Source organism: Dendrobates tinctorius, unplaced genomic scaffold (genome assembly GCF_039654945.1).
Source record: "Dendrobates tinctorius isolate UK_male_01 unplaced genomic scaffold, ASM3965494v1 ptg000126l, whole genome shotgun sequence".
Taxonomy (NCBI): domain Eukaryota; kingdom Metazoa; phylum Chordata; class Amphibia; order Anura; family Dendrobatidae; genus Dendrobates; species Dendrobates tinctorius.
The window spans coordinates 17,933,265-17,947,732 of NW_027361794.1; the positions used below are offsets into that span (position 1 = coordinate 17,933,265).

General features: G+C 41.7%; 1 protein-coding gene across 1 annotated transcript in view; it reads right to left on the reverse strand.

Annotated features, from left to right (window-relative positions):
• Positions 1 to 2,291: 2,291 nt before the first annotated feature.
• The window catches only part of LOC141047051 (uncharacterized), a 70,661-nt gene continuing 58,484 nt past the window's right edge, over positions 2,292 to 14,468 (reverse strand). Inside the window, exon 9 of the mRNA XM_073541980.1 lies at positions 2,292 to 3,893. Coding sequence (XP_073398081.1) covers positions 2,452 to 3,893 — 1,442 coding nt within the window. The 3' untranslated portion in view covers positions 2,292 to 2,451. The remainder of the gene's footprint in view (positions 3,894 to 14,468) is intronic.

Consider the following 14,468-nt stretch of genomic DNA (forward strand, 5'->3'; position numbering starts at 1 on the left):
CCAGGGGGGCTTTGGCAACATGTTATAGCTGATCATGTTTTATAGTCATAAGGAGAAAAAGAAGTAGAGACAATGGGATCATGAACAGTGAGTGATCAAAACTTTCTTTTTATATAGTTTAGCACCTATTCAGGTGCTCCTTCTTGGTTTTACACGTGCCTTTTAAAATACAGAGACTTCATCATTGCACAACAACTACAGACCTGAAGAAAAACCTGTTAGGTGTGGCCGAAGATGAGGTCTAAAGGGGAAACCAGTTATATCTTGCCGCCCACCCAAAACCAACGTTGGAAGTTTTGAGCGGGTCCTCCATACAGCACAAGGACACTAGAAGATACCCCGGCTGGGATAGAATCTGCCACTTACCTCAAATAATGACAGCTTTTTCATTGTAACTAATAAAAGTGTTATTATGATTGTAAATATTATACTATGTATAGGAAACAGTATATTGATAGTGTATAGGATTATTGTGAAAATCTAGTATAGCATTGGTAGAGTATCAGAACTAATAGGTATCCGTAGATTATTAAGTAGGGAACTGGCTTTTTGTAAAATATGGTGAATGTCTAATAGTAAATGAGAGAAGTATTGTTTCTGGGACAAGGTGTCCAGAGCAGGTGGCGAACCAATTAGCAACTGTTGTCACCCAAACAGTTTAGGGACATGTGTTAGTATTGTATAGATAGATGCAAGACATAAGGAATAATGAAAGTATTTCAGCACGGATAGTGTGCCCTGACTTGGTAACGAACTTCACAGTTGGTAATGGTTGCTGCCAGTAGTACTTTAGAATATAGAAGATAGGAATGGATAACTATCTAGGATGTAAGATATAGATAATGTAAGGTAATGTTATCATGTAACGTTGAAGTGAGAGAGTGTCTCTCATAAAGAGAAGTTGAGTTTGAATATGTTTTACCTGATAACACGTGTTTAAATTGTTTGTATGTTCCCCTGTAACATCATGTACTCTGTTTCAGCCCGTGGACGTGCTGCGCTTAATGGGGGGTAATGTGGCGCCCCTGAGGGTCCAGTCGCCACAGAGGTACTGCACCTCAACCAGAGGTGTAGTATCCCACCTTTCAGGTAAGATGGAGACACCAGACCTGGCTCTTACACAACACTGCATCCACCACAGCAGCAGGTGATGTGCTTCACCATCCCTGCTGGCTAGGAAAGGGTGTTAGAAGGTGGGTGGAGCTGGAAGGTTGGTGTGGGAGAATAGAAGGGAAGTTAGGATCAGTCTTCCCTTAGGGGAAGAAGGGGAAAGACGTGCATAGGCAACCTTCCCGTAGGGGAAGGTGGGAAGACATAGAATTGTACAGCAGACCCCTGCTCTGAGGGCCTGCTGGTACGGACTGAAGGACTGAAAGAAGCTCCCTGAAGGGGAAAGGGATTTCCCAGAGGCACGGGTGGAGAGTGCTCATTCAGAAAGGATCTGTGAGCAATTGTATGCGTTTTACATTGAAATTAATAAGACCCAACTCTCTTGTTTTCCTCATAATGGGCTCATTTACTTTGAAAAAATGCGCGACAAATAATGTCTATTGGACTCTCAGAATTTGAGCCATGATTGTCTACTGTATGGTGCATCCGATCGATCTCCAGCAGTCCTTATCAATAGGATCACCAAGGATAGTATTGAATAAAGTAAGCAGTGTCTGCATAATCACTTGGGTATTGATGCTTTCAGGTATACCTCTTATCCAGATATTATTGTGATTTTCTTGGTCATCAACCATATTATGCAGACTGTTTATTTGCTGGCTGTGAAGATCCAGTGTTCGTTTATGAACATGTTGATGGTCCAAAACTTGTACAACATCATCCTGTAATCTCTGTACCTTGACAGTAAGCTGTGACAGGCTATAAGTGAGGGAACATATTTTCAGTTTTGTATGTGGTCTCCAGCCTTTGTATATATTGCTCCATGTCTTGTTTAGTAGGCATAGATGCAATATGATATACAAATCAATTATGGTGTTCCACATATCAGAATCCCCTGTGGTTTGGGAGGGGGGAGGTAAATTCCCCTGTGAAGCAAACATTGCTCAGTATGTGGGCATCGGTGAGAACACAAGAAGATTTGTGGAGCTGTTTTCTTGTGAGACCGACATTAAGAAAGGAGAAATTGCAAGACTTTCATAATGTAAGACAGCTCAAGCCTGTGAGTTAAGTGCTTTTTCCAAGCTGAGGCAGAAATGGCACCAGAGTGGGAAGATGTGCCCTTTGATAAGAAATGCGGGAATGTGAATCACGACACCAATTAATCAGCATAGGCATGGAAGGAGAGTATGATTGTTTATATTTTAAAGAGACCGAACACGAGAAATGATAAGATACACTTTTCGGTTAAAACAACATTCTGAAGATGAAAAAGGCTTCTCCCCTGTGTGACTACTCTGAAGTTTATTAAGAGTTAAATTTCCAAATAAAACTTTTCCTGCATTAGGAACGTGAAAAAAGCTGCTCCCCCGTGTGACTGCTCTGATGGCTAAAAAGAGATGATTTCCTCTCAAAACATTTTCCACATTCTGAACATGAAAAAGGTTTCTTCCATGTGTGAGTTCTCTGATGATGTGTGATAAGATTTGATTTAAGTGTAAAACATTTCCCACATTCTGAACAGGAAAAAGGCTTCTCCCCTGTGTGAATTCTCTGATGTGTGATAAGATGTGGTTTATGGTTAAAACATTTCCCACATTCTGAACAGGAAAAAGGCTTTTCCCCTGTGTGAGTTCTCTGATGTGTGATAAGATTTGATTTCCGTGTAAAATATTTCCCACATTCTGAACATGAAAAAGGCTTCTCCCCTGTGTGAGCACTCTGATGTGCGATAAGACTTGATTTAACTGTAAAACATTTTCCACATTCTGAACATGAAAAAGGCTTCTCCCCTGTGTGAGTCCTCTGATGTTTGTTAAGACTTGATTTAACTGTAAAACATTTCCCACATTGTGAACAGGAAAAAGGCTTCTCCCCTGTGTGAGTTCCTTGATGTGTGATAAGATGTGATTTATTGTTAAAACATTTCCCACATTCTGAACATGAAAAAGGTTTCTTCCCTGTGTGAGTTCTCTGATGTGTGATAAGATTTGATTTCTGGATAAAATATTTCCCACATTCTGAACATGAAAAAGGCTTCTCCCCTGTGTGAGTTCTCTGATGTGTGATAAGACTTGATCTAACTGTAAAACATTTCCCACATTCTGAACATGAAAAAGGCATCTCCCCTGTGTGAGTTCTCTGATGTGTGATAAGATTTGATTTATGGTTAAAACATTTCCCACATTCTGAACATGAAAAAGGTTTCTCCTCTGTGTGAGTCCTCTGATGTGTGATAAGATTTGATTTATCTGTAAAATATTTCCCACATTCTGAACATGAAAAAGGCTTCTCCTCTGTGTGAGTCCTCTGATGTTTGATAAGACTTGATTTATCTGTAAAACATTTCCCACATTCTGAACATGAAAAAGGCTTCTCCCCTGTGTGAGTTATCTGGTGTGTAACTAGATGTGATTTCTGGTTAAAACATTTCCCACACTTGGAACAAGAAAATCTATTCTCCTCTGTGTGAATTTTTTGATATTTAAGAAAAGACTTTTCGAGGGGAAAACTATTTACATATTCAAAACGTGAGAATGGTTTATTTGCTTTATAAGTTTGTTTTTTAATGCTTATTTTGTGACTTTGAGTTTCCTCAGGGGTCAGTAATGAATCAGAAGACAGGACCTGTTTCAAAGGATCAGAAGGTCGATCTTTGCTTTGAAGGAATGATGGAATATCTGGAGTAATGGCATTCACTTCAGTTGTATCCTGTGTAATCTCAAGATCATCTGATTTAAAAATTGAAGATGTCAGCTGTCCCCCTGATCTCCTGGTACAATCATCTGCCAAGAATAAAACCAATTATTATTTTTGAATAAAATCATTGAAATTTATAAAAGGTGTAATATTTTTATGCAGTTTCTCACGACCCTGTTTGAATTTAGTCATTTTTAAACTGAAAAGTCAGGATAAAGGGAAACTCTGTTGTTATTGTACAGAAATTCACACTTGGCCTCACTGCACATTTAATGTTAGTGATCATAAAAGAGAAGTTTGGCCAGAAAGACTGGACCTGGTCTTGTAGGGACCATATGAGCACATTCAGTAGCACAGAAGGGAGAGAAGCTACATTAATCCAATAAAATATCAGGAATCTAGGAAGCCAACAGCATCATTACCTTCCACTTTCTCTTACAGACGCATCATAATATTTTTCTTCAAGTAATTTTCTAACTTGTCAGCACATTCTATGTACACTGTCATTTGGCTTTTTAGTTTTCAGATCTGGGCAGGTAATGATCAGCGTCTTCTAATCCCAGGGGGTAAGTGGTTCCTCCAAGTTGTATCTTCTCTAGAAAAGGGCTTTCAATGACCAACGTCATCTGAACTGTTTTGGGTGGTGGAAAACGTTGTCTAGCAGCAAAATGGTGATCACACGATTGTATAATATATATGGGGAAAGACAACCAAGCCGTCAGGAAAATCAATCAATAATATCATAAAACCTGAGGCTTTTGAAAATGATTTTTGAATATGCAAATTTTGTCAGTCACACAGAGCCCAACGTTTCGGCCGAGCAGGCATTTATCAAGGGTATTTATATTTAAAAAATATAATAATAATGTAAAATTAGGAATCATGTCTAAGAATGACACAAAATGAAATAAGTACAGTATCACTGACTGACGTATTAGTGCGAGTGAAAAAAGTTTATAATAAAAGAAGACATATGGTCAATATACGCAATACATTGACAAAATTTACAGAAATAACTAAAAAGATTTTTTTCCTCTCAGGAGTAAGGACTCCATCATCAGAATAAATCCTCACAATAAATCAATAAGTACAATCTGTAAAAAAAAAGGGAAAAAAGAGGGGAGAGAACAGTTACTCAAATACCATAAATAAAATACAGCCTAACGCAGTTTAAAGGTACCATAGAGGAAATGTGCAACAAGTAAAAGGATATAAGTACCTGTGTGGCTATATATTGAAGTTTCAAAAGCTCTAAGAAAGAAGAGGAGAGCAAAAGGGTAAAAATATTATCACCGTTATCTGTTGTACTTGAAAAGATCCTTTCTCCTCTCTTACATTTGATCCCCTCATGGCTTAGAGATACATCACATTTTTTGTCTTGCATTAGGGATTTGAATTTAACTTCGGTTAAATGTTACTTGGTGACATTATAGGTCACTAGTTTATATACTAGTATTAGCCATACAAGGGGTATTCAAGCCGTAAAAATTTTTTTAGAAAACGGATTTTTCTAACGACATTCAATCTTTTTGTATCTCTATGTTGACTCTCATTCTAACAAAGAATTTTTTCTTATTTGAGGATCAGTTTTTTATTCAATTAAGTGGCACTGCAATGGGTTCAAATGTGGTGCCCCCATATGCCAATATTTTTATGGCAGAATTTGAATTAGAGTTTGTCTACCCACATGTTCTCTTCCAACAGTACTCGGTACTGTGGAAGAGATACATAGATGACATTTCTCTCATCTGGACGGGTGACTTGGTTTCTCTTAAGAGTTTTTTCCAAGATATTAATACAAAAGTTGCAGGTTTATCTTTCACTATGCAATATAATTCAGTTTCTATTCCTTTTCTTGACACCAGGGTTATTAGAGATATTGATGGTTCCCTTTCCACTGATTTGTTTGTAAAACCAACGGACAAAAATAGTCTCCTTCATTTCACTAGCTGTCATCCTTAACACATAAGAAAAAATATCTCTCCCAAGATCACAATTTTGACGTATTAACCATATTGTGTCTGATAATCTTAATCGTGTTGGTCGTTTTGCTGAAATGAAATCCAAATTCGAATCCCGAGGATATCTCGATTCCCTGTTGTCTTTTTCTCCTCCATCTATATCTAGTCCTGCAACTAAAATTAATAGGGTGGCCTTCGTTAACACATACCATCCCTTTATGTATCTCATCCATAAGGTTATTCGTCGACACTGGCCACTCCTCTCTAATTCTTATCTTCAGATACCCCAATTTCAAGCTCCACCTTTGATTTGTCACAAAAAACCTCCTAACTTACGCAATCTTTTAGTAAGGGCAGACATTGGTAGTTCCCGTGATTCAAGAAGACAAATTTTATTTAGGCCATTACGCAAAGGGACTTTTCCTTGCTTGCATTGTTTGCAATGTTCCAACATTACTAAAGGTGAAACCTTTACCCATGCCAGATCGGGAAAGATTTTTCCAATTAAGGACTATTACAATTGTGACTCATCATATGTAATATATTTCATAAAATGCCCATGTGGTCTCGGATATGTTGGAGAGACTACCCAACATATCCGAGACCGTATCTCTCAACATAAATCCACTATCAGCTGTAAGAGAACTCTGTTACCCATTTCAGCTCATTTTATTTCTCATAACCACAATATTTCTCAGCTTCGTTATCAAGTTATTGAAAGTGTACCTCTGGATAGACGAGGTGGCAACAGGATACAAAGATTGAAAGAAAGAGAGTCCTATTGGATTTTTGTTCTTCAAACATTGGAACCCTTTGGCATGAATAGGGAGTATGAGGTTTTTCATTGATTTTTTTATTGATTTTTTCTCCAGGTTTTCTCCATTTTAATTTTATTTTTAACTTCCATTATGATAATGTGGAGTTTTGGTGCCTTGATCTTCTTTTTATAGAGAGCACTATATTTACCTTATAATATTAGTTATTTTGGATATATATATATGTGATAGGGAAACCCTGATTCTTTGGGGTCCCTTCATACACTCTTAGGGTCTCACTCTCCATACTTCTATGATCTTAGCTGACAGAGAAGAGATCAACTCTCACCTAATCCTGTTATTCTTGCCTCTCACCTCTATAACTCTTATGATTCATGTAACTAAAGAACATATCACGAGTTCCATATAGGCCTAAGGTAGATAATGAGTACATAGTCTTAGAAACAGATAAAGGGGCTATGAACCCTTATTAAGACAGGTTAATGAGGCTAATGTTAGGGTATTGTATAACCAATACCTGTTTCCACCTTTTTCTGGAAATTCCCGAATGTATCTAATAATTAACAGCCGAGTACAATCTGATTGGTTGCCGAATATGAATATGATTGGTTGAAACCATTTATGCTTACTCTTGAATAATCAACTGTCTAATGGAATATGATGATGTAATGTAACAGCCTACTCAAAAGAGTATATAAACTTGATCTGATTAAACAGCTGTGTGGCATTTTGCAGATACATAACCTGTCTCTGTGTTGATCAGTCACCTTGCCCGGGCAACAAGCTATCAATCTGGCTACCATCCAGTATATCTAAAGATCTCCGTTGAGAGATAAAGATCAAACTCGTCATTTGGCGTCCCATTGGGCGGGCTGGTCGCAACAGGAAGACCCCCAGCATCTGAGATTCGGCAGCCGCAGACTGAGGCCTAGAGGAAACACAGACCAAAATCACTGGTGAAGGTAAGAGCCATTGTTTCTTACAACTTTCTGTGTCTCCTCTTGTCACATGCTCTGCAGCCGGGTTTCGGGTACAGTATAGCCGTCTTCTTATATGACCAGTTGTTTGGCAAAGAACCATAGAATATCCTTGTGATACATTAACGGTATACCGTATTGGAGGTGTGAATGTGTGTGTAGAGGATGAGACTCCCTGAGTGAATTGAATGACCGTATGCATGTAATAAGGATTGTGACATAAAATCCTGAATGTATAAGGGAGTCCGTTAGGTATGCTAACTGGTCAATTGGTACCAGAAATAGAGTGGAGGAACACTAGGAAGTCAAACACATAGTCACACCTGAATGAATGAGATAAGCTGAAACCAATATATTTTGCTGTTGTCGCGGAGCCACGCAGAGAAATTGGATTGCACGTGTTTGGGCTTGCCCTATCCGTGTTTTCTGTTGGCCTGCGGGTTTTACAACAACTTAGCTGATATCTTGGGGAAGCTGCAACTGTGTGGGTTATGCATGATCGCACCCTCCATGGTATAGGACTGTTCAATTTCTGCCTTGCCTCATATGGGACTAGAAGATTATGAGAAAATTTGGGTCATATTAGTCTGCCTATGGTTAGTTGGATTTTCTCTCTGGTTGATATATAGAATTGCTGAATATACTAGGATTAATTACAGAGAAGTGCCATCTCGTACTGAGCATGTAGAGATTTAGTGGGAGGTGACCGGGTGGGGTCACGTTGGCCAAACCACTAAATAAGTAAACTTCTTTATCAGGTTTCTACGGTCTTGACACCTATCAACTGGGAAGGTGGGGAGGCAGTTTAGGTCACGAAAGTTCAGACACTGAGCGGAAATCCCTTATAACAACGGCACGCAAGCCTATGCATCGAATTAGTGAAGTGCAGTCGGCATAGGTCAAGGAATTGCAAGCGAAGTTGGGAAGTGGGCACAAAATAGCAGCACGTATTAAGAGAATAGAGAGTAACAACCAGAGAAAGAGGCAGACAGAGAGATCAGACAGAAATGGGAAACGCAGAACGTTCAGAGCATCAGGAGGGTTGCAAGGCGTGTGAGATAATAGAGAGAAGAAAAGGAAAGTTTGCTGTAAAAGAGGCAAAGAAGTTGTTAAAAGGTTTAGGAATGGAGGGTGATCCACTGGATTACTCTCTCTGGGAGTCTGCTCTAGCACCAAGCAGGGGATGGATTGCTCACAATGAGTTAATAAAACAAGCAAAGGCTTGGGCAGAGGTAGCAAAGAAAATGAAGAGAGATGGTTGTTGGGTTAAGGAAGAAACCCCGAAAGGAGTGAGGTATGCAAGGAAAATAAAAACGCCTCCACCTTATCAGGCCCATCCTATGGCAGGACCAGAGGGATGGACTTGTGTGTGTGGACAGGAAAACCCCGACTGGCGTGAACAATGTTCTGCTTGCGGGAGACCAAGACCCCACAAGGGCACAGGGATATACCCAGTCCTGCAGGGTCAGACTCAGTATCAGGTCCCTGGGTACATACAACAACATGGTAGTAAAACCAGAAAACAGTATGCTGATTACAATGGAAGAAGGGGAATATCAGACCATGGATACGACTGGTATCGCAGCAGCTGCAACATCTACCCCCGCACAACCGACTATACAGACAACTACTGTGTCTCATTACTGACCATGGAGTCCAAAGGACCAAATGACATTAGTCAAAGACGCCCCACACCCATTTGACTTGCCAATGGCCTTTTATAGATGGATGGTAGGATTAAACAACACCTACACCTGCACATGGATGGACTTACGAGTCCCTCCTGAGGGGGAAAATTGGGGATGCAAGAATGGAGTCAGTATTAGAGGATATAAACAGAGCTGGAAGGTCATACAGTGCAGAGAGTAGACTGGGAGCACAGTACGTACAGTAAGAACTATAGAGTCAGGGATGCATTTCCTGAGAGGTCTGCACACATGGAGTCGAGGAAAGGAGGGGGAATCCACTATCTCCCTTCTGGATGTGGTACAGGGTCCTAAGGAGACAGTAGACCAGTTTTGGGGGAACCTGAAGTTGAGATATGCAGATCTGGGCTATGACATCATGGGAGAAGCAGGAAGGAAACTTTTCCATGGAGCTTTTATGGCAGGGCTTAGATCACAGCTCAGACAGAGGGTGCAGGCAGCTAAGCCCGACTGGAGGACATTCCTCATAGAAGACTTAGTGCGTGTGGCAAAAGGTGTTGAGTTAGACCAGAGGATGAAGCCAGTACAGATACAGTATGCGTCCAATGACACACAGACAGGTCAGAAAGCTACCCCAGCCAGAAATTACCGCAGACAGATTGAATGTTACAAGTGCGGTAAGATGTGCCATATTAGCCGACAGTGCAGATCAACCAGAAAAGAGAACCAGGCCATGACGGACGTCCCGACCCAAGACCCACAATAGGAAATAGGCAACCCCGTAGCCATCTACCCCCTTAGGACACCTTCCTGTTAAAACACAGGTCCACAAGGGGTAGTCTCAGTATCTCTCCCAGATGGTAAGAAAATCCCATTCCTGGTGGATACGGGGGCAGCCAAAACTGTTATTTGCCAGGAACATGTGAAACCATCTGACATATCCGACGAAACCATTTACACTCAAGGGTTTGAGGGACTGATACAGGAATGTAAAATGACGAAACCATTGCCCCTTCGACTGGCTGACCACACATGCCTAACTAAGCTGCTAGTTAGTGACAAAACACCCGTAAACTTACTTGGTTCTGATGTACTGCAAGCGATAGATTCATACAAGATATGTGCCTGTGACGGGAATGTGAAATTGAAGGCTGGAGTCTCTGAGCGCACCCTGTGCAAAGTTCTAGCCTGCATGTATTTTTCTGACTCCCCCGCCCTTTCAGAAGAGAATAGGGAGTTAGCGCAGATCCCAGACTCGCTATGGTCAAAGTCTAAAACTGACATCGGACACATGCCAGTTTCTCCTGTAATGATTAACCTCAAACCAGGAGAGAGACTACCGGAATTAAAACAGTATCCATTAAGCACAGCTCAAGAGGAAGCTATAGGCAAAAACATTACAGAATTAATTGCCTCTGGGGCAATCAAACTCACAAAATCTATAGCCAACACCCCCTTGTTCCCAGTGAAAAAGAAAGGCAGGAAAGGGGAGCCAGTTACTTACAGGATGGTTCATGATCTTAGAGCCATAAATGCTGGCACAGAATTACTGACACCAGTAGTTACGAATCCGCACACAATTTTGTCACAGATCCCTTCAACAGCTGCCTATTTCAGTTGTATTAACCTGGCAAATGCTTTCTTTTCTGTCCCTTTGCATCTGGACTGTCAGTATTTGTTTGCTTTTACTTTTAGGGGCCAACAGTATACATGGCTGGTGCTGCCGCATGGAGCTCAAAACTCTCCGACCCTGTATACTGCTGCTTTGCAATTCATTTTGCAGGATTGGGACACCAAACATGCTGAGGTTGTCTTACTTCAGTATGTTGATGACCTACTCCTTTGTGCCCCAAACAGAGATGAATGCTGCGAAGCTACAATCTCATTGTTTCTACATCTTGCTGCCAAAAAGTGTAAGGCATCCAGAGAAAAGTTACAGTTTTGTCAGCCAAAAGTTGTGTTTCTCGGACATTGCATATCACAGGGTGCACGCCACTTGACAGAGGACAAGAAAAAGGCGATTGAAGTGCTAAAACCACCCACAGGGGTTCAACATCTACACACCTTCCTGGGGTTGGCATCATATTTTAGGCCTTGGATTCGTTCTGCATCCATTCTCATGCAGCCACTCTATGATTGTGTGCCCTCTCAACCCTTCAGACTTGATCAGGAAGCACTAGACAGTTTCTACTCATTTAAACTAGCAATCGTCTCTGCCCCAGCTCTAGGCACCCCAGACTATGCCAAACTTTTCCTCCTGTACTGCACTGAAATGCAAGGACATGCTACAGGGGTCCTAGCCCAAAAACATGGTCAGCAAAACAGGCCTGTGGCATACTACTCAGCCAGCCTGGACCCTGTAGCGAGAGGAGCACCATCTTGTGTCCGAGCAGTAACAGCTGTCACATTCCTTCTTGACAAAGCATCAGAGATCATACTGGACTACTCTAACCATCTACACTCCACATGACTTGCACAGCATTCTTAACCAAGTTCAACCCAAGCACATTTCTGTAGCCAGACACCTGAGACTGCAGTGTGCACTTCTCATGCCTCCCAATGTCACTCTGAAACGATGTACAACTTTGAATCCAGCCTCTCTCATTCCCATTAATGTGGTGGATTCAAAAGGGGGGGGGGGGAGAAGGACAAGGCAAACCACTGTTTTTGCAGAATTTGACTGAAGAGGAGCTTTTTGATGTATATCATGAACATGATTGTATGGCCCTTATGGCCCAAGAGACAGCAGGTTTTTCACATGTTTCTGATGTACCTCTCGCTAATCCAGATGTTGAGCTTTTCATAGATGGAAGCATCGGTGAAGACGGACGGTTCTACACTGGTTATGCAGTGGTAACACAGCACGAGGTAGTAAAAGCAGAACCACTCCCTCCTCATATGTCTGCGCAGCAGGCGGAGTTGACGGCACTCATTGAAGCGCTTAAAGGGGCTGACGGTAGAAGCTACAATATTTACACAGACTCAAGGTATGCTTTCGGGGTGGCCCATGACTACGGTCCTATATGGAGAGCAAGAGACTTTCTTACATCAACAGGCACTCCTATTAAACATGGGCACCTCATCAAACAACTGATGGAAGCGTTACTGCTGCCCAAAGAGGTTGCCATAGTTAAGGTAAAGGCACATACAAAGCTTAATATCACCGAAGCAAGAGGAAACGACAAAGCGGATCGAGCTGCCAAAGAAGCAGCTAGAAGACCCAGACACAATGAGACCCCTGAGGCACCTCCACTGGTTATGGTAAGCACTGAGTGTAACCACTTCGACTTGAGTATCTTGCAGGCTCTGACTCGGCAGACAACCGGGGAAGAGAAACAGGTCTGGTCGAAAGCTGGAGCACGTGACCATGAAGGTTTGTGGATGGTGGGAACAGCGGGTGTGTCTGCTAAGATCCTTGTACCCCGTCATGGCTTAAGCAGCCCATGGACCGACGTACCTTTCTAAAAATGCTATGTGTTCTTTGGTGGATAAGCAATGGATAGCCCCAGGTTTCACAACGGTTGCTACTAGGTTCACACAGGCATGTCTGACATGCGCACAACACAACCCAGGAGGTGTAGTGAAAGTACCACAGAAACACATACCTAAGCCCCTCTACCCGTTTCAACGACTGCAGATTGACTTCATACAGTTACCCCAAGTAGCAATGTATGAATGTGCTTGTGTGTGTTGACCTCTTCTATGGGTGGCCAGAAGCATTCCCGATGCCGAAAGCCACTGCAAGGGCTACTGCAGAGAAGCTGATGTCAGTAGTTTTCTGTAGGTTCGGACTACCTGAAACCATAGAGTCCGATAGAGGTACCCACTTCACTGGAGAGGTAATGCAGCATGTTATGCAAATGTTAGGGGTCACACAAGCATTCCACACACCCTACAGACCCCAAGCAAGTGGTAAGGTTGAGCGGCTGAATGGGACACTTAAGTTAAAGATTCAAAAAGCAAGTGAGGAATTGGGGAAACCTTGGACAGAATGTTTACCCCTAGCTTTGGTCTCCATTAGGTACACACCTAATAGAAAGACAAAAGTGTTCCCCTATGAAGTTTTGTTTGGGTCAGCGCCAAGGTTAGGCCTATACTTCCCACAGACACTGCAGCTACAGTGTGACAATCTCACTAGCTATATCCAGAGCCTTCAGAAGAGGCTCTCACTTGTGCATAAACAAGTCTTTGATTCTATTCCAGACCCAGAGAATCAAGAAGGAACCCACTCTCTCCAACCAGGAGATTGGGTGGTGGTTAAAAGACACACACGGAAACCACTGGAACCAAGGTTCGACGGTCCATTCCAAGTTCTCCTCACTACATCCACTTCAGTGAAGCTTGAAGGAAAACCCACTTGGATTCATGCCAGCCACTGCAAGGCCCTGGAACGGAAGAATGATGATCCTGTTCCTGTTGCTGATGACAGCCTTGCTCCAAAAGGGACAGACGCAGAGAAACCAAAATGACATTTTAAAGACAGCAGCTCCTTTTAGATTTGATTTTAAGAAACATGTGTACTGGATGAATTACATTTACTATAATCAACAGAGGTTTATAAATTACACTAGAGATGCAATAAGGGGAATAACAGATCAAGCTAGGCCCAACACCTTCCACTAACACGATAAAATACGTGAATACTCCCCCAAGAATTGACAAGGTTGAGAATGAGATATGATCTCTCAACCCACTCCAGGGAATTTGGTGAAGAAAATAATAAGCCCAACACTGGCGCTTAGGCCTTTGAAGTACCTGGAGGAAGGAGGGTGAGAGAATGATATCTGTTCTCAAAAGGGGGGACTGATAGGGAAACCCTGATTCTTTGGGGTCCCTTCATACACTCTTAGGGTCTCACTCTCCATACTTCTATGATATTAGCTGACAGAGAAGAGATCAACTCTCACCTAATCCTGTTATTCTTGCCTCTCACCTCTATAACTCTTATGATTCATGTAACTAAAGAACATATCACGAGTTCCACGTAGGCCTAAGGTAGATAATGAGTACATAGTCTTAGAAATAGATAGATAAAGGGGCTATGAACCCTTATTAAGACAGGTTAATGAGGCTAATGTTAGGGTATTGTATAACCAATACCTGTTTCCACCTTTTTCTGGAAATTCCCGAATGTATCTAATAATTAACAGCCGAGTACAATCTGATTGGTTGCCGAATATGAATATGATTGGTTGAAACCATTTATGCTTACTCTTGAATAATCAACTGTCCAATGGAATATGATGATGTAATGTAACCGCCTACTCAAAAGAGTATATAAACTTGATGTGATTAAACAGC